The sequence below is a fragment of the Scyliorhinus canicula genome, chromosome 2 (assembly GCF_902713615.1).
Source record: "Scyliorhinus canicula chromosome 2, sScyCan1.1, whole genome shotgun sequence".
NCBI lineage: Eukaryota > Metazoa > Chordata > Chondrichthyes > Carcharhiniformes > Scyliorhinidae > Scyliorhinus > Scyliorhinus canicula.
In genome coordinates, this window is record NC_052147.1 from 141,833,589 (window position 1) to 141,861,255 (window position 27,667).

A 27,667-nucleotide genomic window follows, 5' to 3' on the forward strand; every position below is an offset into this window, starting at 1 on the left:
TCATTCTTTCCACCACCAACAAACAATGGGAGAAGTGTGTACCACCTACAAGATGCATTGTAGGAATGCAGCAAGGTTCCTTAGGCAACCCCTCCAAACCCATGACCACTACCAGTCAGAAGGAAAAGAACAACAGATACCTGGGAACAGCACCACCTGGAAGTTCCTCTCCAAGTCACTTACCATCCAGACTTGGGAATATATCACCGTTCCTTCACTGTTGCTCGGTCAAAAGCCTGGAGCTCCCTCCCTAACAGCATTGAAAGCATACCTATATCACAAGGATTGCAGCATTTCAGGAAAAATGACATGAAATGAAATGGCAGCTCACCATCATCTTCTCAAGGGCAATTAGGAATGGGCAATTAATGTTGGTACTAGCCAGTCATGGTCACATTCCGTAAAGGAATTTTAAGAAGTGGACGTACTGGTGTTGGAAAGATTAATTTCCCTTTGCAGAACTGGTGATCTACCTCTTGTTGTATTTTAAATAATGACTTATCTAAAATATATATATTACTCTTGAATCCACCAGGATGATAAAATGACCAATCGTCTTCTTGTTGAAAGATGAACTATTTAATGAGTAATAAAATAATAAACTGTGAGTCCTTTTACTCAATACTAAACCATCAAAAAAGAAATAAAATACAATACAGATAACTATATAACTATACACTATTATAACAAACTAGTTCTAACTTCTCTCACTCGAGCTATTCTATGTCTTGCTTGTTCACTGTTCTGAATCATCATCATCTGACTTACAAACGGTGTGAATCTAGTTCTTATAGTATCTGACTGTGAGACATCTAGTGTTGAAATGACTGTACTACAGTTACATACATTGATCATGTATATTGATATCTGAATATCACTACACCTCTTGGGTTGGGAATCACTCCCACGAGCCCAATTTGCAGATCAAATACTTATATTTCTCCCAAATTTACTTCCTTAGTCTTTGGGAGATAATAATGCATAATCAGGTATCGACTGCTTGTGCTCCAAGTGTTCGGTCTTGTGTCTTGATGATGAATATTTGCAGAATGCTCAAAGTGAGTGAGGCTAGAGATGAACCAGGTTGCTACTACTCAAGCATATATTTCCAGAAGAGACAACTGAACAGTTACAGAGCCCAGTCTGATTCTAATATCTATAACCCCGGGGATAACATGATACAATGTAAAAGCCCCACCCCTTGACATCAGCTAGCTCAATACGAGTAAGCATCCACAAGCAAAGACATCTTTTAGGAGGAAATAAGAGATTAAATATATTTAGAAAGATAAGAAATCACCCCCTCAATTTTCATTCTTGAGTCAATTCTTTAAACATATGCATAAAGAAATTGGTCTGGTTTGCAAACCACAAGGTGTCACCTCTAACATCTGAAAGGTAAACAAATTGTGAAGAAACAAAAGCGCCACGGTCAAGTGAATAATTTTAGCGGGAATATCCCAATTACCTGTCAGGAACGGGAGGCTGTTGTTTGTTGACCTTGGCGTAGAGTTCATCCAGGTTCTCCTGCTCTGCAGTCAAGTCTCGAGGTAGGTTTGTTTTGTGCAGCTGTGGGGAAGGGGCCTTGAATCCACCAATAGATGGTGGTGGCTCCCGGAAGTGGTTCACTTTGGCGTAGTTGGGGTCCATGTCATCGTCTTCGATGTCAGGCACTGAGGGGCCAGTGGAAGGCAGCTGATCATACCGTTCCTTCGCCTGCCTCTCCCTCAACTCTTGGTGCTTGGCATCAATCCTAGGGGACAAAGTTAAACGTCATCAAAATTAAGAGATTAAAAAGGATGCCTTACCGTGATGTCCTCCAGTGAATATCTCCAATAAAACTGAAGCAGGCAAATCTTGTCACAGTTATGCACAATGCAACATGGATACAAAATTGGCTCAGTAATATTTGATATTTTTCATGCTGGAGAAATGTTTGCAGCGGAGTTCCTCAGGGTCGGTATTGGGAACCTTATTTTTCCTAGTATATATTAATGTTTTAGATGGTGCGCAGGGGACAATGTGGATGTTTACTAGATGATACGGAACTTGGAAGCATTGTAAACTGTGAGGACAACAATGTAGAACTTCAAAACAACATAAACAATTTGGTGGAGTGGGCGGATAGGTTGCAGCTGAAGGCCAATGCAGAGAAGTGTGAGGTGATGCATTTTGGTAGGAAGAACATGGAGAGACTAAATAAAATAAGGTGTAAAATACTTAAAGGGATGCAAGAGCAAAGGGACCTGGGTGTATATTTGTATAGATCATTGAAAGTGGCAAGACAGCTAGAGAGAGCAGTTAATAAAGCAGACAGTATTCTGGGATTTATTAATGGGGACATACATACATGAGCAAGGAGGTTATGCTGAATTTATATATGACACTAGTTAGGTGTACAGTTCTGGGCGCTACACTTTAGGAAGCATCTGAATGTATTGCAGAGAATGCAGAAGATGTTGACAAGGATGATTCCGGGATGAGAAACTTCAGTTACGATGCGGGATTTAAGAAGTTGGTCCCGTTCTCCTTGGGAGAAGAGAAGGCTAAGAGGAGGTTTGATAAAGATGTTCACAATCAAGAGGCAGCTGGACAGAGTAGATCAGAAGAAATTGTCATGCTTGGAAAACGATCAAGAATGAGAGGGCATAGATTTAAAATGATTTTCAAAAAAAGACAAACCTGTTCACACAGCGAATGGTTTGGGTCTGGAGTGCACTGCCTGGAAGTGTGATGGGGGCAGGTTCAATCGAGGCATTAAAGTGGGCATTAGATGATTATTTGAATAGAAAAAATCAAATGTACAGGGTATTGTAAAAAGACAAGAGAATGGTACCAAGTCATAATGTTCTTTTGGAGAGCTAGTGCAGACATGGTTGGCCAAATAGCCTCGGTTGTGCTGTACTAATTCTGTGATTCCCCCTGATTGTTATCTGTGCTGGTCTAACATCGACTGTAACTGGATGCAGTAAAACGAAAAACAGGCTTCCGACACAGGAGATGGTCCAACACTGTTTGATTGAACCTGTTGACTGCTTTACATAATCTGCTGTGGGTTGACACACTATTAACCTAACTGATAACCTCCTACTGGCTTGACCAGACTAGCTCTCTACCACATGGTGATGATGTTCATTGGTCTGTGCACTGGAACTATCTCCCTGGCCATGTCCTGTGAGAGAGGGAGAGCCTTAATGCCCTGTGGGCTTTATAGTGGTGGTGTCCTCTCTGGTGATTGGTTGTTCTGTGTCGTGTGTGTTAATTGGTTATCCTGTGTGTCAATCACTGCCTGTCTGCATCTCATGATATACATGAGTGGATATTATGACACCCCCCCTTGATGTGTTGGATAAGCTGGGTCTACGAGGACTGCGTTTGCTGCAGTAGTGAGAGAGACAGGCTTCCAACACTTGAAGAAATGCAACTCGATTTTATTGAACACTTAACTATAATACATGCCTTAACTGTGGGTTGACACTATGCTGAGTTGACTGGAGACCTGAGGCTATCCTGACCAGACAATCTTACATGGTGTATGTTCTAGTTGTTGCTCACGGGCTCTGACTGTCTCAGAGGCTGCATCCCAAGAGAGCGGGAAAACTAGTGCCCTCTGGCTTTATAGTGGTCGTGTCCTGTCTAGTGATTGGCTGCTGTGTTCTGTGTGTTCACTGGTCATCCTGTGTGTCAATCACTGCCTGTCTGCACACCATCATATGCCTGGATGTATATTATGACACCCCTTATACTTATAGAATGATAGAATTTACAGCGCAGAAGGAGGCTATTCGGCGCATCGAGTCTGCACCAGTCCTTGGAAAGTGCACCCTACCAAAGCCCACACCTCCACCCCATCCCCGTAACCCCACCCAACCTTTTTGGTTGCTCTAACTAGTTACTTGCTCCAACTAGTTCACAGCTGTAGAAAATTGAAGCAAAAGATGGTGTATTGTGTACATTTTGGAATGGTGGGCACTTCCCATTTTTTGCGCAGGACAAAAAAAAACCATGCTATGGTTCAAACAAGGTAATTTAAGCATCAGAATTGCTTAATGCAATTTGGGGCAGCACGGTAGCATTGTGGTTAGCAGAATTGCTTCACAGCTCCAGGGTCCCGGGTTCGATTCCTGACTTGGGTCACTGTCTGTGTGGGGTTTGCACGTTCTCCCCTTGTGTGCGTGGGTTTCCTCCCACAGTCCAAAGATGTGCAGGTTAGGTGGATTGGCCATGATAAATTGCCCTTAGTGTTGGGCGGGGTTACTGGGTTATGGGGATAGCGTGGAGATGTGGGCCTGGGTAGGGTGCTCTTTCCAAGAACCGGTGCAGACTCGATGGGCCAAATGGCCTCCTTCTGTACTGTAAATTCTATGAATTCTAGCCCTCTTACCCTGAGTCAGAAGGCTATAGTTTTACTTCCCATGCCACAGACCTAAGCAAATAGTCCAGTTACTTCAGTGGCAATAATGTAATTTGGAATCTGCTATAGTTGTGAAGGTGCTGTATGCAAGTTCCTTATTTCTCCTTTACACATTGACAGTTAGCCCACTCCTGAGTGTTCTGACATTGGATAGGTGTGGTGTATTTAAAAATTAAACAGGCGGCACGATGGCAGAGTAGTTAGAACTGCTGCCTCACAGCACCAGAGACCCAGGTTCAATTCCGGCCTTGGGTGACTGTGTGCAGTTTACACATTCTCCCCGTGTCTGCGTGGGTTTCTTCCGGGTGCTCCGGTTTCCTCCCACAGTGCAGGCTAGGTGGATTGGTCATGATAAATTGCCCTTAGTGCCCAAAAGGTTAGATGGGTTATGGGTTCTGGGTAAGAGTGTGGGGTTAGGTACGGTGTTCTTTTGGACGTTCACTGCCGACTCGACTGGCTGAATGGCCTCCTTCTGCACTGTAGGGATTTTATGATTTTGCCCACAGCAAGATCCCCTAATCTGCTTTTAATGATGTGAGATGAGGTTAACGAGTAGCCAGGGCAATAGAGAGAACACTCCTGCTCTTCTTCAAACAGTGCTATAGGATAATTTACAGCCACCTGACGGGGCAGACTGGACCTCACTTTAACCTGTCATCTGAAAGGCTAAAGAACACTGTTTCAGTCCTGCACTAGAGCTTTACTCTGAACTTTGTGCTTCAGTCTTTAGAGTGAGACATGAATATTCTGATTCTGAAGTGAGAGTGCTACCCACTGAGCAACAACTGACACAAGTTCCCTCCAAATGTTTCCTATTTCACTGACAGCTTGATTTAAGGGTCTAACAGATGGTTAAAGAAGCCTGAGGTTATATGCCTTGAAGCTCCTAAAACCGAAGGAGAACTATTCAGATATGTTTCCTAATGTGGCAAAATGTTAAAGGCGTCTATCATTAAAGAGGCTCCATTCTCAGCACAGGTGTATCCAGCCAAAGTTATCACCCATTAGAACTATGAACTGTTAGGGGTCAACGTGCAGAAAACAATAAAAGCTGGTGGGCAGGTACAAATGATAATTAAAAAGGCTAATGAACTATTAGCCTTTATCTCAACAGCAGCTGTTGTTCTAGCTGTGCAGAGCTCGGTTAGCCCCTATCTAGAGTAGTGTTCAGTCCAAGATAACAGTGCGTCTCCTGGCAACGTAAGATGGCGGCAAAGATGGCCATCGATACCCATCTGTGCATGCGCATTTGTTCACACGAGAAACAATGGCGGATTTTGTCCTTCCAAACTTGGTTGTGTCGGTGGCTTTTTAAACTATAAAATACCATTGTAAATTGATGTGGCATGATCAATGAAATAAGTGAAGAACTGCAGTCATACGAATAAGGAATCAGAATATAAGCAGGTCCCACAGAGACACGATACAGTAGGGACTAATGCTAGTCCAGCCAGTAAGATATCACAGAACATTGCACACCGTACAATGCAGATACACCGTACACTGCAGAGTACGTCAGTTACCTGATGTAATTTTCCAACAATTAAACAAGCAAAAGGGAAAAGGGTCTAAAACTGAGAGCTAGATGCTAGATCCTCACCAAAGATGTACTTGCAGTTTATTTTCCTTTATTTCTCTCCTGGCCGCTGCCTACTCTGGAGCTCTCAACTATATCAGAGACCACAGTGCATGCACCACACTGGCAGCAAACTCAGCTTTAAGGTTAAAGGGTTTGACAGAGTACATGAACGAAACCATTTCCTCTGATGGGGGAGTCCAGAACAGGGCATGTAACCTTAAAGGGAATTCAGTGATGATGTCCAGGAGCACGCTTTCTCAAATCTAGAACTTTCTCTCCTGTAAAGCTTTTAAGGCCAGGAGTTAACTGCAAGTAGCGAGACTGATTGATCTTTTTAAGAAGGGACATGGAAGTAAGATGAGTAAATTGTGTTAAGATACAGATCAGACATGATCTAATTGAATGGCGGAACAGGCTTGATTCCTATTCCTATGGTCCTATCAATCAACAACTGCCTGGATCCGGTATCGGATTACCATAGATTGGGTCCCTTGGCTGTAAGCTTCCAATTGACGAGAGTGCCATTTTGGAATCAGCATGGCTGCAAAGCCACTGCTATACTGGTTTTGCAGTTGAATTTCACATGCTGGACGATTTGGATTTAAATATTTCATCAGTTGTTCCTGGATAATGTGAGGGATAGATGATAGGATTTTCACTGCACTGCTTACTCTGACTTTGCACATAATTCAGTAGATGATGGAACAGAGAAAGGCGGCTTCCTTCCTCTTGAATTCAGATGGATCTGCAAATGTGTGGCCAGTTCCTCCCCTCATCTTCTCTGCTAAATGCCCAACTCCTGATGGGATACAGTTCCTTGGGTACTGGCCACCCAGCAGATCTACAGCGATTATGTACAAAGGTGGATGCCGCTAACTGGGTGTATGTAGCATAGCACATGGGCAGCACGGTAGCATAGTGGTTAGCACAGTTGTTTCACAGCTCCACTGTCCCAGGTACGATTCCCGGCTTGGGTTACTGTCTGTGCAGAGTCTGCACGTTCTCCCCATGTTTGCGTGAGTTTCCTCCGGGTGCTCCGATTTCCTCCCACAGGTTAGGTCGATTGGCCATTCTAAATTACCCTTAGTGTCCAAAAAGGTTAGGTTGGGTTACGGGGGTGGAGCTTAAGTGGGGTGCTCGTTCCAACGGCCGGTGCAGACTCGATGGGCTGAGTGACCTCCTTCTGCACTGTAAATTCTATGATTCTATGTTTCTGCATGGCCCAGATGGGAAAGTATTAATTAACAAGTACAACCAGTTGTTGGTTGATAGAACCACAGAACTCAAAACTCAGCCTGTTTTGTTATTCAATTAAATAACATACCTTAAGACCATTTACATGCCTCGATTCTATGCTGTTTAAATACCAATACTTTAGAAAGATCTATCAATCTCAAGTTTGACACGGCAAGTTAACCTCCGAACCTTCACAGCGTTTTTGTCAGAGAGAGTTCCAGATTTGTGAAAGAATGTTTCCTGACATCAACCCTGACGTGGTTTTAAAGCTGTGCCATCTGCTCCCAGAATCCCCCACCAGAGGAAATAGTTTCTCTCCAGCTACAATTGCTCATTTCTGCAGTTGATAGTCCAGGCAGGGAGTATCGTGAAATGGTTGACTGAAGGATTGGCACTCATCACCTGACAACAATGTAATATGCATTTTCTAGCAGCATTAGTGACCAGGGAGTATATTTAGAACCATTGAATCTCTATGGTACAGAATGAGGCCATTCGAACCATTGAGTCTACACCGATCCTCCGAAAGAATGCTTTACCTAGGTTCAAGGTAAACCCTATCCCAGTAACCCCACCTATCATACAGGTCAATTTTAACTTGGCCAATCCTCCTAACGTGCACATCTCTGGACTGTGGGAGGAAACTGGAGTACCCGGAGGAAACCCACTCATGCAGACACAGGGAGAAAGTGCAAACTCCTCACAGTGATCCAAGATCGGAATTGAACTTGGGTCCCTGGCGCTGTGAGGCAGCAGTGCTAACCACTGTGTCACCTTGCCACCCACCATCCCCCATCCCCCCCCCCCCCCAAACAAAGACCATGAAGAATCGCCGCAATAAAACACCTTTCATGATCTCAGGGTATCCCTAACTATTTTATAGCTAATTAAATATTTTTGGCGTGTCATCACTACTGTAATGCAGGAAATACAGCAGCTGATTTGCACAAGGCAAATTCCCATAAAGAGCAACATGATAATGTTCAGGTAATCTGTTTCAGGGATGTTGGTTGAAGGATTAACATTGGCCAGGGCACAGGAAAAACCTCCCTTCTCTTCTTTGAAATAGTATTCTTTATGTCCATGAGAGGGTTGACAGACCTCGATTTAAAAAGAAAGATGACGCTTCCAATAGCCTACTGAACACTGAATGAAAGCGAATTTCCAGGCAGGTTTCAGTTCCTGCAGGTAAGGAAGGAGCTTGCCCTGTAATCAAGTTTTCCTCGTATTTTCTCATTAAAATTAACATTTATGAAAAAACTGCAAGAACAGAGGCACTGTGTCCTCTTCAGATATATATATACATAAAATTGCAAAGGCATAACTTTTCCTCTTTGTAAGTTCAATGTTCCCACTCAAGGTTTTCAGTTTATTTAACTAATAAAGCATTACTTACAGAGCGAGGCTTCTATTTAAGATTTTGCATATTTACACTCGGCTCAATTAAGACTATGTGCCCTTTGAGGATGAGCTCTCTGGGGCTCCCTTATCAGGGTTGACAGTTTTGAAGCATTAAACCCATGAACAAGGAATAAAGAAGAGCTGCATTAGTTACAGTGGATGAAAGCGGAGTCAGAATTTATGGGTCGGATTTTTATGGAGCTGTGAAGCCTTCTGATAGACCTCGATTTTGCCAGTGGGGGGAGGGGATTGCCACAGGCGACAACCCCACATTCAGCAGGACCATTTGAATTTAGTGCTGAATTCAAACAGATCGCATTTTGGTTATTGCAAGGGCCCAACCCGCAGTGTGGGAATCATGAATTAATGGAGTAGATGCAAATGTACTGGAAGGGCTGATAGTTCTGTTGACGTGTCACGAAATGCAATTTTAAAAACAAAATCCCTGTTCTTTGAACATGAAAAACGAGAGGTTAAAGCATTGGTGAGCTTCAAAAAAAGGCCTCTGCTGGACTGCTGGATTGACAGGTCACCTGTTATAGGATAGACAATCTGGTTCTGCATTTTCAATAAAGATCTTTGTTGGCATTTCCAAAGAGTTGTTATTATGAATGCTTGGCTAAGTTTCCATAGCTATAATGATTTCAGCAGGAGGTTTTGAATTCACGGATTGATGGTTTTAAAGAGGTTATTAAGGGATTAGCTGTATTTGATGTGGGGTCTAAATAGAAGTTTGCTTGTATCTATAATTGATTGACCACTTGAGGAGGGTGAAAAGCTTTGAATGGGTTTCATGAATGGGAGTTTTTTTTCATTACTGTGAGCGAGAGTTATACTCAATTATTCAAAGTTCAATTTTTTCCATCTTCAGTTGGCTCCTGAGGTCTGCCCGTGGTAGAGGAAGGGTGGTCTAGAAGTGACCCGGAAGGGATTTGGGAAGGCATGGCATTAGGATGGAGGGGTCATGGGGGGATAATTGGGGATATGAGTTGAAATGGAGATAGCATAGAAGTAGGGGGGTGTGAGGGATGAGGTTCAGAGGGCTTAACAGCTTCTAAAACAATTGGGATGAAGTCCCAGAGAGCTGAGGCAGGTCTTCAAACTGGCACTTGTTTGAGCCTGTGGCCACCCAAGATCTACTTTTGGGGTCTGGAGGCTCACCCAGGCCTCCCATTGGGTTTACTGAGTCCAAGGTGAGTCTGCTGAGTTGGGAAATTTCCAAACTCGTGCTACCCACCTCGGTCGTGAAAATGCAGCCCTGTGTGGGAGTAATGGTGAGTAGAAGTGGAAGAGATTGAGCAGATAGAGTTATTATGTTGAATTAAAGGACAATGCTTCAGTCCTTGTACCAACCAGTCATGGAAGATAAACTGAAATTCTTCTCCCTAAACTATCCACTTTTATTCAGCTGTGGACTGGAGAAAGTCTGAGGATGAAATAATTGTTCAGTGGCTAAAAAACCTGTGAAGACAGAGAGCAACATAAGTAATGGGTGATGCGATAGGACAAATGTTGAATTTGCTTTGGCAATCACTCTCTGCCAATGACTCCATAATACTCAAATGTCCCAAATTTAGAATTAGTTTCATTCAACATTTGGACTGCGAATCTGAAGAATGCAACTAAATGCTTCATTTTGTCCATTATTGGAAGATATTCTTGTGGAAATAATCACATAAGTTTGGGAATTTTCAATGCCAACTATGTAGTTCACATATATACAGCAGCACCAATCAATCATTTTTAAAAATCCTTTGCTACATTACAATTGTCCTGTGGTGGGGTGGGAGGGGAGTGGACCTGGGTACAGTACACTTTCAGAGGGTCAGTGTGGACACAATGGGCCGAATGGCCTCCCTTTGCACTGTAGGGTTTCTATGATTCTAGGACCTAAAATAAAATCTGGTCAGGCATTTTACGATTGTCACCATTCACTTGAAATATGGTATTGGCTCTAGCTCAGTGGGCAGCTCCAAGACAGAAGGTTCCAGGTTGAAGTTCCAGTCTAGAGACGTGACCACATAAATTTAGGTCGACACTCAAGTGTAGTACTGAGGGAGTGCTGCATTGCTGTAGGTGTGTCATTTTGGATGCAGAATTAAATTCCAGCATCATTCTATCCTCCACTTTTGGCTTCTGTGCTTTTCCCTACTCCAGTTTCAGTGGCAGACATCTTGGCTCTACTCAAACTCTGGCCTACCCAAACACGTCTGCCTCTCCACCCTTGAAACACATTTGTCAGAAGACAGCCTTGGCGTAGTGCCACACAACCCAATGGACTGCACAATAGCTACTCTTACCAAGACTGTCATGGATAGATTAATTTGCGACAGGTAGACTGGTAAGGGTCAAGTAAAGTGATTCTTTTCCCTCTTGTTGGTTAACTCGCCACCTGCCACAGGTCCAGTCCGGCAGATATTTCCTTCAGAACTCAGCCAGTTTTGTCAGTGATGATGCTGCTGAACCACTCTTTGTGATGGATATTGAAATCTCCCTTCCAGAGAACATTCTGTGCCCTTGCTACCCTCAATTCTTCTTTCACGTGATATTCAAAATGGAGGGATACTAATTATCAGCTGAGGGAGGGCAGTTGGTGGGAGCAAGCATGAGGCTTCCTTGCCAATGTGTGTGACATGATGCATTGAGACTTCATAGGGTCCAGATTCAATGTTGAGGACCTGGAGGACAACTTCCTTTTGACTGTATGCCACGGTGCCACCACCTCTGGTGGGTGGGTCTGCCCTGTCAATGGGTCAGGACATACACAGGAATTATGATGAAGGAATCTGGGACATTGGTTGTAAGGTTTGATACTGTGAGATAGAATATGTCAGGCTGTTGCTCAACTAGTCTGTGCTATGGTTCTCCAATTTTGGCACTGGTCAGATGTTAGTGAGTAGGGCTTAGCAGGTTGGCTGGGGCTGGGTACACGTTTGTTGTTCCTGGTGCTGAGGTCAATGCCAGATGGCCTGTCTGGTTTTATTATTTTTCAACTTGCCAGTAGCAATTTGATACAACTGAGTGGCTTGCTAGGCAACTTCAGAGGGCAGCCATGAGTCAACTAGAGTCGCATACAGTTCAAAACGGCAAGGGCAGCAGATTTCCTCCCCTGAAGGACATTGTGAGCCATTGTTTAAACAACAATCCAGCTCCATTGTCACCACCACTGAAGCTAGATGTTTATTTCATATTTATTAATTAGTTGAACTTAAATTGCACCCGCTGCCTCGGTGGGATGTTAACTCAGGTCTCTGGAGCATTAGGCTGGGCATCTACATGACTGGTTCAGTTACACTACCACTGTGCTACTGTTCCCGCGACATTGCATGAACATTGAGAAACTAGAAGACAGTTTAATATGTATATAAAATAGAAGAATGCCTTCAGATTTGCTGAGTCCCTACAAATATGGAGCGGGAACATGTTCCATTCCCCAGATGGTCATCTGTTAATAATCACCTCCACATCGGGTTGCAGAGCACAATAACTTTTAGATAGTCATTGTTTGAATTCCTGTGCCTGGAAGAGTTATTTTTATAGTTGCAGCAACAGTTTAACATGAAGCACATGTCAACTGTTGGGGAAGAAACACTGATACAAGAGTACTAACCAAAACATGAAGTAAAATACTCGCTGCCCGCCCCCCACCCACAAATCCCCAACTCTCCTCCAATTTAAAAGCTGCTGTCCACCGTTTTTTACTGGAGTTATTTTTCCTGAGAAACGGGCCACTGAAACTAATAAAGGTAAAAATAACAAGGGAGAAAGTTTAAGCCTGAAGGTGAGTATCAGTCTAACCTCTGCCAGCTGAACTAGCACAAAATGTGGTAAGCATGGGGTCGACAGCTTTCAGACAGAACAGAGTCACAAGATCAAATAGGAAAAAATACGTGAGGTTTGGAAACAAGCAAGTGAACGAATAGGGAGGGTGGATACCTTTTACGAGCACCACAAACTCATTCCACTCCTCTGTGCAAGATAAGGTTTCATGTTTTGAACTCCTGCTTCCCATACTCAGAATATTTGTCCTTTTTGAAACACAGATTTGTGATTCTGAATGAATTATTACAATAATCTTTAATATTGATCAACTGTGACATTGTTAACTGCAAAACCACAACCGCACCATATAATTTCACCCAGGACATGAAACCCTAGCTGTCTCTCACGAAATTTCGAGTTGGGAGAAAAGGTGACAATCAGGAGCAGTGGTTTACAGCGACTAAAGAAGTTAAGTTCTGTTTCAATTTTGTGGAGTTCTGGAGAATGTATTCGCTGCTGCAGTCCATTTTTCCTGGAGAGCTGTAAACCAGTGGCCCTGATGAGAATACAGTCATAATGGGCGCATTGCATACATTTCTAAGCTGTTTATTTTGGAGCATCAGTTGAGGTCCCGCTGCTATCTAATTTGCATTAACAGTTTAATTACCTAATTTAATTAGAGTAACTGAAGGGTTTTTTATAGTCAACATGAGTTTCCTAGTTCGTTTTTCTCCTTTGGAAGATACTGGGCAATATTGTCTGCCTTGCGACGCCGCAAACGGGAACCACGATCGGGCGGAGAATCAAGCCTGCCCGGCCAAAATCGAAGTCCACAGGCAGCACCAATTCAGGCACCAGGCTCCGAGTCCCTTGCTGGTGACGATACGAGGCTTGTGTCACGTGCTGCCGACGGCATTCAAAACCGGTATTTGCATACATTTAAATGTGATTAGCGGGTTGGACACAGTATGCTCCACCCTTCCGCGATGCTCCGCTCCTCTCAGCAGAAGTCTCGTGGACATGAATTACTACAAGTATTTACAAACATGGACTTGGCGCCAGGACTGCGGAGAGGGAGTGAGAGGCTAAAAAACAACACTGAAAAACCATTAAAATCAGTCGGGCTTGCTGGGGGATGGCTGCCTGGGCCGAGGCAGCAGTGGGTAATGACTTGGTGCCAAGTCCCTCTCGGGATCGGGGTGGTCTGGCTCAGACTGCCATTGCTCCAGTCTGTCTTTTAAACGCACCCCTTTGGTGCTACTTACAGGCTCCAGGTTGCTCCCACTGCCGACTTCTGCCCGAGTCCTTTAAATGCTCAGAAGCTGCCTCTGGTCATCTGGCAGCCCACCCAGGCTGCCACTCTGGATACCCTCATAACCCAGCAGTATCAAGGACTAAGCTCAATCAGGAGCCCATGAGATGTTGGCACTCTTCAGGAGCACTTCCCATTGCAGAGGAAGCAAGGGATCAGAAGAGCTCACCCCACCAAAAAGGACACCTGCACCACCGCCTTTGGAACCCTCCCTGGTTTTCTGCCTCTCTCAGGTCAGGGGACTCACTAGTGACCCCCAGCCCTCTAGATCACCAGCTGTCTCCTCCTGGTGAAACTAACAGCACTGACTGCCTCTGCCAACACTTTCCAGGCAATGTTCAGGAGGGCAGGCTTGAGTCTGCGGTCCACCCTGGGGAAGAGAATGTCCCTCCGCTCCTCACTGGAATACATCTGTGTATCCACCTCGGGCTCCCGACCTCGGGGGGTAGGTCTTCTCTGAGTGGTGGTTGCAGTGTGTGTGTAGTAAGTGGTGTGCTTAAAAACAGCTCCAGCTGCCAGGCTCTTTGGCGCTAACTCTAGCCCCAACGGTTAGAACGCCCACCGGGCAGGGAATTGCTCGGATTTCGCAACAGCAGAGTGCTGGCCCGTTAGCATGTCCTGAATTGCTCCCCAAATAGCAATGGGAAAGCGACCCACACGCAATTCAGTCCCGGCGTCAACACGTAGTCTCCCAAATGGAGAATTTTGCCCACTGTCTCTCATTGGGACCACTGTACTCTAGGGCATGAACTGGACTCCAGGATCTCTCCCAAATACTGACCCTTCAAGCATGAGCATGCCTATCAAGTTGGAGGGGGCTGCTGGCATCAGAGAGATTCACATTCGGATATTATGAAGTAGTAACCAATTGATAACAATGAAGAACGGGCAGGTAAACGCATTTTCTCCTACTTAGGACAAGGGTGCTGTAGATATTGACAGATTAATATAACTCAGAACAGAGTGTACATGGAACATGAGACCATTGTAGTGCATATGGTTCAAACCAGGTTACACACTAGACAATCAGGAAAACCTGTTTACACCCACCTAATCACCAAGGGAGCTTGAGTACAGCATCTCTAAACAGAGTACAGTTAGGGCTGAGAGGAGGGATTGAGAATTAATGCAGGTTGATATTTACAGTAGGAGAAAGGCCAGTATGGAGGTTCCCAGAGAAGGCCGAGAAATCAGGGTTATAATTAGAGTGGAAATTGATTCCCAATAATGCCGATCGATGGGTTCTGCAGTGTCTAATTAACTACAGGCACACCACTTCAATTTGGAAAAGGTGATCAATGAAGCTCAGAGTTTCTGTGAGGAGGAAAATAAGCGGCTGATGGGAAGGAGGCTGCCAGCCGCCGCCACTCGCCGGGCCTGGACACAGGTGGCCGAGGTGGACAGCACCACGAGGACCAGCTAGCAGTGCCGGAAAAAACTACACAACCTCCTCAGGGCAGCCAGGGTGAGTAGGCAGCACTGTGCCACTGGCGCCAACCCCTGGCCCACACATCTGTAACCCTACCCCCCACGTCCTCCGGAGGGTGGCCCAAACTTCACCCTGCATCACATGCCGGCACCCATACCGGCCGCCATTGTTGGGTTCCCTGGCCACTGAAGGCATCAGCTACTCACCCACTGGGCTGCATGGCTGCTCAACAGTCTGTGTTTTCTGCACCCCCCAAGGAGCCATCCACCCTCACACCTACCACCACCCCTACATCCCAGGGAGTAGCTGACATCCAGATGGGTTTCGGGCTTCTGGAATAGACGGTCCCACCAATTGTGGCGATGCACTCAGAGCCAGGGACTACATGAGTGGTTGTCAGCAAGCATCCAGCACCTGCAGATGCAGTTGGATGTGTCCAAACACGTTCAGGAGCTGGAGGGGGTGCTGACCATGCGTGCCACAAAGGTCAACACCACACAAGTGGTGTCTGCGGTGGACGATTTGGGGTGAAGGTTTTGGCCATGTATCAACTTGTCCAAGGCCTAGGGCACTTTGTGCAGGCAGCGTCCGAGGCCCAGGAAAGGACTGCCCTATCACAGGCAGCCATGTCCCAGAGCCACCTCAACATTGCAGCGGCGCACCTGAGCGTGGCCCAGTCACATGGGCCATGGCTGAGAGCATCAGCTACATTGTACAGGCGCTGGCTGATGTGGCACAGGCTCAGAGGGAGGTGGCGCAGTCACTGTTTGATGTGGAGTTCCAGATGGAGGTGGTCCACTCCCTGTGCTCCATGGCCACGAGCACGGAGACCCTGGTCAAGAAGACAAATGGCTGCTGGTGGGGAGCCTCAGGGGTTAGCTCCGCTCACAAACCCATCCCATGGAGTAGCATGGGGGCAACCGGGCATCCCGAGGGAGGAGGAGGTGATGGGGACCATGTTGGTGACTCCCGCAGGGGAAGTGCCAGAATATCGCAGCACCTCAGATTTCCTCCCTCCCCCTATCCCTGGCTCATCGCATGGGTAGCAGGCAGAACACGGCTGCACCACACCATCTGGGACACCCGAGCAGCAGCCGGGCACATCCGGGTCCGGTCGCCCCAGAAATCGGCCGCCAATGGGGACCCAGGTCACAGGGCGGGAATCACAGCAAGCCACCTCCACTCCTGATATACTATTTGGGGATCCATCAAGAGTAGTATTAGGGCCCATAAGGCCAGAAAATTAGATACCAGTTAGGTTGGCATGGGTGTAGGGCTCAGTTTAGCAATAGGGGACAAACCTCTATATATGTTTTCATATTAAACACCTGTGCACGATGTTACAACCAGCCTTGGTGTTCGGTCAGAAGGGTGTGAGGGATGGCTGGTCTGGGCTGACAGGTGGGGGGAGGGGAGGGTTGGAGGTGGGGAGGTAGTGGGGCGCAGTGGGGTGTGGGTGGAGGTGGGATGTGATGTAATGTCCATGCTCCTCTTCCCCCAACCTCCAGACAGTGAACCAGGAGGTAATCAGGGATTCCCGTGTGCGTTGGTCCTGACGCACATGTTGTGCGGCCTCCCGTTCCTGCCCAGGTCCCATGTCCTGCCCTTCCTCACCGTCCCCTGCATCCTCCTCATTGGACAAGGACTGGCGTTCATCCTCCTCCACGAGCACGTCACCTCTCTGCTGCGAGATGTTGTGGAGGGCGCAGCACTCCCAGCACTATACTGGAGGGCCCCTCCAGAATGGTCCAGGCACCTGAACCACATCTTCAGGAGGCCTAAGCACCTCTCGATCATGCCGCAGCTTGGACGTCGTTGTAGTGGGCCTCTGGTTTGGTCTGTGGCCTCCGGATAGGTGACATCAGCCATGACCGTCACCCAGGAGCTCACCCCAGCCAGAGGTGCACCTTGAAGAGGCCAGGAACTGTTGAGTGTGACAGCATGAAGGCGTTGTGCACACCGTCTGGGTAGCGGGCGTAGACGTACGTAATGTGCATCTGATGGTCACACACCAGCTGCACATTCAGCGAGTTGAACCCCTTTTGGTTTGTGAAGATCAGCCTGTCATCTGTTGGTGCTTCTAGGGTGACATGCATCCCTTCAGTCACCCCCTGAACCCAGGGCATTTGATGATGGCGGCGAACCCCGCTGCCCAGGCATCCTGGTAGGCTCAGTCCACATTGAAATGGATGTATTGTGCCAACTGGGCATATAGGGCCTCTGCGATGGTGCCGATGCACCTTTGCACCGAGGTCTGTGAGATCCTGGACATGTTACCACTCGGCGCCTGGAAGGACCCTGTGGTGTAAAGTCTGGGCGACCATCTGCTTAACGGTCACTGGGAGCAGGTGTCCTCTCCCATTGCCCCGCGGTGCCAGGTGCGCCATGATCCAGCAGATATGTCGCACTGTCCCCCTGATCAGCCGGAGTCTTCAACGGCATGCCCGGTCCGGCAGCTCCTCAAATGATAGGCGCTTCTGGTACACGCAAGCTTTCATGAGGTGCCTCGTTTGCACCTCCTCCTCCTCGGTCGGTTGGGTGGCCGGTTCTCCATCCTCAACGTCTGCATCTGTTCTTCTGGGGCAGGCTTCGCTGCTGCAGCCTCCTCCTCCTCGAGCAACTCCAGCTCATACAGGCACAGTTCATCCCCAGAGCAGCAGCGACTAGGAGAAAGGCCATCATTGTGGGTTATGTTCAAATATCCATTGTCTGCAGGGAATGAAAGGCCGAAGTATGAGCATGGTGCATACTCCCGTTTCCAACCAGGTCCAATGGGCTACATTGTGGCCCCGGTTGGCACTGCTGTCCCTGCCCCCGCATGTCCCCCCTTACCCTCCTCCTCCATCCCTGACCCTGGCACCCGTCCCTGCAGCCAGGGGTAACGTCAGCTGGCTGAGGCCCTTGCCAGCAGTGCTGGTGCTGCAGCATGGCACCCCCCTGTAGAGGCTACTGTGGGGGCTGCCCTTGGGTGAGCCACGTGATACTCCGCCATTGGGTGGCAGCCAATTGAGAGGTGCTGTGGTCTGGCAGAGGGTGGGGTGCAGGGGTGGTGGCTTGAGTGCAGGGGTGGTGGGATGGAGAGTGGGAGCTGTGTAGTGGGTGGTGGTGTGGAGGGTGGGGGCTGGGGTACGGGGATTCAAACGGGCGTTGGCATTCTGCAGAACCAGGGGCCAAGGTGGGTGGTCAGTGGGGTGCGCAGCAAGATGGCTGCCTTGGAGGCCGTGGCAATGGCAGTCCGTGCCTGAACACCGCCCCAGTCCCATGGCGGTGGTGGGTGTTTCCCCCCCACCCCCCAACCCTACCAGTGTTACAACCGGCAGCCCATGGTCACACTTCTGTGTGTCCTACCTCCTCTCTCTCTCATCGGCTACGGCGCCTGTTTCCCACTTTTTAAAAGCACAAGTGAACCTTGCCGTCGGGAATTCGCCCCAGTGGCGCATCGTGGAGGCCCTGGAGAATACTGGGTCAGGTCCGTTAATGATATGCAAACAGTGTTTAATGTGCAGAGTGGAACGTCGCTGTCAAGGCACCGGAGAATTGCCATTTGGCTTGAACCCGGCACCCACCACAATTTTGGCGTCAAATTGATTCTCCGCCCAATCTCCTTCACCGATTTTGGCATCTGCCGATGGAGAATCTGCCAAAACTTTTGGTGGGTTGTTTAACCTTAGGAAAAAGAACGGCGTTGAGAGGGAGGGCAGTGTTTCTCATGAGCTATTCTTTGGCAGCACCTTTTAAAACTTCTGCCTCTGGCACCTAAATGGACCAGATATTTTATCCATATAAAAGGTAAGCCAATAGAAAGGAGGGCCACATTCTGTGCCACCTCTATGCGGCTGGGTTCTGGTTACAAATTAAGACACTATCCCATGCATTGATACATGTGCTCACAGTTGAAGCAGTAGCATGGTGTATAATCACCACCCTCACGGCTGGCTCTGATTTCTTATACCTGTTAACAATTGATGATACTTTATAGTTAAAGCAACCAAAATGAGATTGAAACTTTTATACCGAAACAGAAATTATTTGTTGCTCTTCAGTGAGTGGTACCTGACCCATTCTTTATCTGGCTGGGGAGCGCTTGCTGCCGACACAGAATGCAATGGAAGGAAAGAGTTCCATTGTTTTTCACTGACATCCATCATCTTGAACCACATTAAAATATTCAACAACAAAAAATGGTTTGCTGCTGCAAACTAAAACAAATTAATACCGCAAGCCAGAAATAAGTGTGGTCAGATTTTTGACAGCAATATCGAAAATAGCCGCTGGTATTTAAATTAAATAATGGGTTTCCTAAATACTGACCTTGCAGAATTTATAATGTATTTTGAAATAATAACACACTGCTTAAAATGATTGGCGCATTTTTTTAAAGAAAGCGCACTGTGCAGATTTGACAGCGACTTAATCTATAATAGGAAGGGTAAAGAAAAAAACATCTCCAGCAACCACAGGACTAAAAAAAAATAAGTTTCAGAAAACAACTTGTGCTTTGTTTGAACATACTCATGGAATCATTTCACAGAAGCAATGACTAACGGGTAGGCTGTTCCAAATTGAACTCCTTCCCTAACTGACAATTGAGCTAACTTTCTGTCTGTTTGTATAAATTAAGAATTGCTGACTCCTGCACTCGTATCTGTGACTCATATGGATAATCTATACATGCTTGATTCCCTTCTGATCACATCACTCCCTCTCAGTGTGTGAAAAAGGATTTAGTGCGGAGGCTGAGATGACCAAGTGTTTACACTGGGCTTTATGTGGTGAAATGTCTGTGTCGAGCTGTTGCTATCTATATAGAGCATGCTGCACAATGAGAACCCTGCCAAGTCCAGCTTGTTCTCAATGTCTGGCCTGGGGCATGAGATTGATTGTTGAATTCAAGGCTTGTTCGATAACCTCCTCATGCCTTAACAAAGGAGCCAAATGATGGGCATTTGAAGTTTGATGGTCATAACAGATGATCTTTTGAATTTTACATGCCACTGCTATTTCCATTACTGCAACAGAACGACATAAAGACAAGTGTAGCATTATACTGTATTTAACAGACAGTCTGCAGACACGTCTGCCTACATCTTCATAGAATAAGCTCCCTGCCTTTTTTTTTTAAATATCTAAAAATTCATGAATCTTGTACAGCACAGAAAATACAATGTTGGATTTTAATGCACAATCATAATTCTGTGAGACAGATGGGACACGCTTTCTCCTCCCTCTACCCACTCATCTTCAGCTGCTGATTCTTGCTGGCATGTACTCAATAGTATTTTACCCAAGATAAAATTCTTTATGTTCAAGCCGAGATGATCTGTATCACAAGGCAGGATCAAAGTTAAACACAGTTCTTTCCTCAACCAATTACATTAAATGTGCATTTACTTAAGAGTGAATGCCCCAGGACGCTTCATAGGAGAAGGATTGGATGGCGAGAAATTGAATAGGAACAAGAGCCTAAAGTGTGGCCTTGTAGGATTGGAAAGAGGGACACAACACGATAGGAGGAATTTAGGGGAATATTTTAATGAGTTGAGCATGGTGGTTGAAGGCTCTGCTGTTGATGATGGATCAGTGGAAAGAAGATAGATCGGCTTCCATTTCTAGTGATTTTCATGACCTCAGGATGTCCCAAACCACTTTACAGCCTTTGAAATACTTTTCAATCATTGTCACTGTTGTAATGTAAGAAACGCAGCAGTCTATTTGTACACAGCAAACTCCCACACACATCAATGAGATAAAGACTGTTTTTGTTATGTCGGTTGAGGAATAATACTGGCCAGAATACCCATGATAACTGCCCAGCTCTTCTTTGGCTAGTGCCATGCATTGTTTAGCATCGACCCAGAGGGGAGTCAGGGCCCTGGTTTAACATCTTATGTTATGGCAACTCAGAAGGTGCAGCACTCCCTCAGCACTGCACTGAAAATATCACTCTGAATTTTGTGCTAATCATTGGAGTGACACTTGAACCCATGACCTTCTGATTCAGGGTGAGAATTCTGCTGCTGAGCCAGAGCTAAATTCTGAGATTGGGGAGGGATACAAACAAGCCCAGCATTAGCTGACAGGCTGGCACAAAGGGCTGAAAGCTATTGTTATGACTCATGTGCTGGGAAACATTTGTATTTTCCCTTCTGTGATGTCCCTTTAAGGCAAAGCAAGCTGCAGAGTATTCTGAAAGAAGGTAGATTGGCTTCCTGATTATGACATAATTGGATCCAAGAAATTCCCATGTGACCTGTGGTTGACATGGGGATGAAAGCTAAGAGGCAAAGGGTAAATAGAAATCTAATTGCAGTGGGGTTGTGTCAGTTTTCCACAAAATCCCGACAATGCAGGAGGTCATTCAGCCCATCGAGTCTGTTCCAACCCTCCAAAGGAGCACACCATTTGGGCTCACTCTCCCGCCCTATCCCCACAACCACCTAACCTGCACATATTTGGACACCAAGGGGAAATTTAACATGGCCAATCTACCAAACCTGTGCATCATTGGACTGCGGGAGGAAACCCGAGCGTCCGGAGGAAACCCATGCAGACACGGGGAGAATGGACAAACTACATACAGACAGTCACCCCAAGGTTGGAATCGAACCCAGGCCCCTGGAGTTGTAAGGCAGCAGTGCTAACCACTGTGACACCGTGCCACCCCACAGTTCACAGCACACTGAACATTCAAGTAAAGAGAAACTAGCAGATTGGCTCGGAATGGAACAATTTTCTGTTTTGCAGCTTTAGAATTTACCCTGAAGTTGAAGCAAGACTCTGAGAATAGGGATGTGAAAGCACTTGAAAGGGTGCAGAGGAGATTTACCAGGTTGATGCCTGGGCTGGAGTGTGTTAGTTATGAAGAGAGATTGGATAGACTTGGATTGTTTTCCTTGGAGCAGAGGAAACTGAGTGGGGAGATAATTGAAATGTATAAAATTGAGAGGCATAGATAGAGTATACTGGAAGAAACTTTTCACCTTGGTGCAGGACGCCATTGACCAGGGAGCATAGATTTAAGGTAAGGGGCAGGAGGTTTAGAGGGTATGTGAGGAAAAACCAGAGAGTGGTGGGGGTTTGGTATTCGCTGCCTGAAATGGTGGAGGCAGAGACCATCTTAGCATTTAAGAAGTATTTAATAATAATAATCGTTATTATTGTCACAAGTAGGCTTACATTTACACTGCAATGACGTTACAATGAAAATCTCCTAGTCACCACACTCCGGCACATGTTCGGGTACACAGAGGGAGGATTCAGAATGTCCAATTCACCTAAGAAGCACGTCTTTCGGGACTTGTGGGAGGAAACCGGAGCGCCCGGAGGAAACCCACGCAGACACAATGAGAATGTGCAGACTCCGCACAGACAGTGACCCAAGCGGGAATCAAACCTGAGAAGCAGAGGATACAATCTCAGACTGAAGGGACAATCCTTTAAAACAGAGATGAGGAGGAATTTCTTCAGCCAGAGGGTGGTGAATCTGTGGAACTCTTTGCCGCAGAAGGCTATGGAGACTAAATCACTGAGTGTCTTTAAGACACAGATAGATAGGTTCTTGATTAATAAGGGGATTAGGGGTTATGGGAAGGCGGCAGGAGAATGGGGATCAGAAACATATCAGCCATGATTGAATGGCAGACTCGATGGGCCAAATGGGCTAATTCTGCTCCTATGTCTTATGGGAGACCGGTCAGGAGAACATTGGATAAGTCAAGCTTGAAAATAAAGAACACCAATTTGAATTTTATAATACCATGACCACAGTCATTTGCAAGGAACATGAGAGTAACAATCCCAATACAGTACCGAGGGAGTGCTGCACTGTTGGCGATGCCATGACATAAGATGTTAAACCAAGACTCTGTCTGCCATCTGATTCGATGCTAAAGATCTCAGAAAACTATTCAAAGAAGAACAGGGCAGTTCTCACTTGTATCCTGGCTAATATTCATTATCTCACTGCTGTGTGTGGGAGCTTGCTGTGTGACTACACCTCACAGGAACATTATCAGAAAAAACCTGACAATGAGCAACCTAAGGATTTGCGAGGACAGTTTAGTCAAATAGATTTCAATGGAGGAGAATGGGGTGACAGGTGAAGAGGTTTAGTTTTGTCGGTGAAGTGCAGATAAGGATTTCCGCATTAGTAAAGATGAGGTAAACAAGGCATCCGTTGATGAGAGTACACCTTGACTATTTTCGGATAGTCACCTCCGCTGATGCTATATCAATTCAATTGATACCAAAACCTTGTAGTGTGGGGAATATCAGCAATGAAGCTATGTGACATTGGTCCCTGGGTTGATGCATCGAAGCAATATCACATTGTCACACTCCATCACTTTCATCATTTATTTGATGCCTCAGTGTTGTACAACAACCTTGTGTACACAAGAGTACATAACTGCTATTAAAATCTGTCAGATTCTCCAACAGCTTGGGCAGAACTGACAAAGAAATAGTCCCGAATTAAAAGGAGATTTTTTAACAAAAGTGTAAATTGCTCAATTCATTCAAACTTTCCATTCATAAGGTTACAGAATTTTAAAACTACAGTTTAATTGCCTTCTCTGCTCATTTGGCTATCCAAACCCAAATCCTAGGCTCTCTCTACAAACGGAAGAATACATCTACAATACCTGTTTCCCTCGTGCCTCTCCATGCACTACAGTACATGTAGACAGAAACTCTTCAGTTTCAATCCTGTTCTATTCTAAGATAGGTGATCTCAATTGTGGTTGTAGCAGCAGGACACAACAGTTGAGCTCAGTGGGACCAATGCTAATTTTCAACGCGCAGCAACACAAGGCAAGCCACTGTCCATTGTTATCACCAGGAAGCCTGTGCCATTTCGAGGTTCTGCCCATCAGTGGACCTCATTTGCATATGATGTGAATGGCATTTTCTTAAATCTTACCTTTTAAGAATTCAGCTTTTAAAGAAAGGAGCAGTACTTGTCTTTATACAGGACCTCTAACAACCACCAGATACATCAAGGCACTTTCTAGCCAGTGAAGTGCTTTTTGAGGTGTGATGAATATCAGAATGGACACAGCACTAAGGAGGAGTAGGCTATTTGGCCCTTCAAGCCTGCTCTGCCATTTGATGCAATCATGGTCAGTCTGACCATGGTCTCAACTCTACTTTCCTGTCTGCCTCCCATAGCCCTGGACTCCTTTGTTTTTCAAAAATCTATCCAACTCAGCCTTGAATACATTCAATGACCCAGCCTCCGCTGATTTCTGGGGGAAGAGAATTCCACAGACGAATGTAACGTAGGAAAAAAAACGCAAAGTTCAACTTCATTATGGGTTACGTCATTTCTACACGGTGTAATTATATTTCTCAGAGTTATGCATTAAAGAAAACATCTCTCAGTGGAAGTATTTTTATTACTGATGGACGATATCTAACTCCAGGGACAGGTACCGTGAGCCGTACAAACCGTTAAGCACTGTAAATATTAAGTACCGATTCAAAGTATTCCACACTGCCACCAACCAAAATGCAAAATTGATCGGAAAGTGACATTTTCAACTCTCTAAGTCTTTCATTTGTTGAATGAGTATCAGCGGAATACAGCCATTACCCATGGGCAAGTCAACAATGGTGAATTAATAAGGACTATTGAAGCAGACTCCGTGTGTGTTAATTGTACCTTCGCTGATATTATTTCAGCTCCCTTGTGCTACTAGACGTCCCTGAACCAGCATTAACGACTTCACCTCTATCAATACTACATTATCCTCCACAAACTGTCAGGCGATTCAGAGCTTACCCCCTATTAATGGTTCCCTCTCTGCTGAGATTAAACCCTCACACTGTTGAAATTCATGCATTAACAAATAAACCACCTCTGGTTTGAGTCAGCTTTGCTTCGGAACTCCTTGGTTCCTTCAAACCAGTTTGCCTGATGCTATCACTTACTTTAAAAAAAATACAACTCAGGGTAAACAAGCAAGAAAAGTAATTTAACCCTGGTAAATGAAAATAAAGACAGAAAATGCGAGAAATATTCAACAGGTCTGGCTGCCTTTATGGGGAGAGGGACACAGCGTTAAGCGTCAGCTCAATGACCCTTCACCAGAACTGGGGAAATCTAGAAATGGTGAGGTTTCAAGCAGGGGTGGGTGGGATAAAGAACTAAAGGGAAAGGTCTGTAATGGAGTGGAAGATAGGACAGATGAAAGACAATTCACCTGCTTAAAATCTACTACACTTCTTGGGCGGAATTCTCCGCTCCCGTGGAAAATAGGGAAGGCCGTCGTGAACTCTGCCGAGTTTCACGACGGCCTCGGAGGCTGCTCCTCTCACCTTATTCACCCCCACCCGGGGGGTTAGGAGTGGCGCTCCATTATTCTCGGCCGCCGGGCCTTGTCGCTGGCGTCAAGGCCATGCGCTGAGAATGACGCGGCCGGCGCGCCTAATGACGTCAACCCGCATGCGCGGTTGCCGTCTTCCCCTCCGCCTCCCCGCAAGACGTGGCGGCTTGATCTTGCGGGACGGCGGAGGGGAAAGAGTGCGTCCTTTTGAGATGCCGGCCCGACGATCGGTGGGCATCGATCATGGGCCTGTCCCCTCCTGAGCATGGCCGTGGTGCTCACTCCCCTCTCCGCCCCCCACAAGCGTCAAACCAGCGTTTGCCGCCATGTTCACAATGGCAGCGACCAGGTGTGGTTGCCGCCGTCGTGAACCGATCGAGAACGGCAGGCCGCTCGGCCCATCCGGGTCGGAGAATCGCTGGGGGCGCCAGGGGGGCGTGTCGTAAGTCGCCCGGCCCTCCCGCGATTCTCCCACCCGGCGTGGGGAGCAGAGAATCGCGCCCCTTTTAAAAAATATATTTTTAGTTGCCATAATTTCATCATTTTCGGCAGACAAAAAAAACAAAAACAGACGCCCAACAATATAAAACATAGAATCATAGAACAGAAAAGAAAGCAATCACCCCGCTATTCCCCCCTCTCCCTCACTTAGCATTCAACGGCAACCAACTCCCGAAAGTGCATAATAAACAAACCCCAAGAATTGTAGAATACCTCTTTCGCCTCCCCCTCAACTCAAACTTCACCTTCTCTGGGATCAAGAACTCCAGCAGTTCCCCCCCGCCAAGCTGAGGCACAGGGCGGAGAGACTAACCTCCATCCCAGCAGGACCCGCCCACGGGCGTTCAGCGAGGCGAGGGCTAAAATGTTTGTCCCCGCATCCGCCTGCAATTCAAGCCCGTCCGAAACCCTGAAAATGGCTTCTAGGGGATCGGGCTCCACATCCGTAAGCAAAAGAGATGGTGCTAAATACCTCCCGCCATTACCTTTCCAGCTTCGGGCCGGACCAAAACATGTGAACATGGTTTGCGGGGCCCCTCTCACATCGCTCACATTCGCCACCCTCTCAAACAGCTGGCTCTTCTTTGATTTTGTGAGGTGCGCCCTATACACCCTTCAAATGTATCAGCCCCAGCCTCGCGCACAAGGTTGAGGCATTCACGCTTCGTAGCACCTCACACTACAGTCCTCTCTTCCATCATCCCCTCCAACTCTTCTTCTCACTTTTCCTTAATCTGCTCCACAGACCTCCTCCAGGATTCTCCCACCGATACCACCCCCTTCTCCAACCCCCCCCCCCCCCCTGCTAACAGCACCGCCTCCAGCAACGAGGAGGCTGGCGCTATTGGGAAGGTCGTGAAAAGCTTCCTTGCAAAATCTCGAACCTGCAGATATCTAAACTCTCCCCCCCGCGCCAACCCATACCTCTCTCCCACCTCCTCAGAGCTCATGAATCGTCCCCCAAGAAACAGATCCTTCATTTCCATAATCCCTCTCTCATCGCAGTGCCAAAGCCTCGCATCCATCCTCCCCGGCTCGAACCCATGATTCCCCCTAATCGGCATCTTCCCTGACCCGGCCCCCAGCTTTAAATGTTGCCTAAACTGCCTCCAGATTTTCAATGTGGCCACCACCACTGGACCCCCCGAATACTTACTGGTGCCATCGGGAGCGGCAATGTTGCCAGCGCCCGTAACCCCGACCCCCTACACGAGCCCGCCTCCATCTTAATCCATTGGGCCTCCCCCTCCTTGATCCAGCCCCGCACCTTCTCCGCATTCATCGCCCAATTGTAGTACTGTATGTTTGGGAGGCCTAGTCCCCCCTCCTTTTACCCTTTCTACAAGACCACCCTCCTAATCCTGGCCACCTCTCCTCCAAAATAAAATAGATCAATGTGTCCACCACCTTGAAGAAGGATTTCAGCTGAAAGACTGGCAGGCACTGAAATAGGAACAAAAATTGCAGAAACACATTCATTTTAACTGCCTGCACCCAGCCCACCTACGACACAGGGAGGTTTGTCCCACCTTGTGAGATCGGCCTTCACCCCCCCCCCCCCCCCCCACCAAACTAGCAAAATTATACCTTCTGAGCCTACCCTAGTCCCGTGCCATCAGCACCCATAAGTACCTAAAGTGGGTTGCCGCCAGTCGAAATGGCAGGCCGCCCCAGCCCCGGTCCAACTCCCGGTTGGGAGACCATGAAA

The 27,667-nt window shown here is 46.8% G+C and overlaps 1 protein-coding gene across 1 annotated transcript in view; it reads right to left on the reverse strand.

Moving 5' to 3' along the window:
* Positions 1-27,667, reverse strand: part of LOC119958709 (partitioning defective 3 homolog B-like) — a 1,329,970-nt gene that overhangs the window by 243,528 nt on the left and 1,058,775 nt on the right. The window contains exon 20 of the mRNA XM_038787288.1: positions 1,469-1,753. Within this exon, the coding sequence (XP_038643216.1) occupies positions 1,469-1,753 (285 nt within the window). The remainder of the gene's footprint in view (positions 1-1,468; positions 1,754-27,667) is intronic.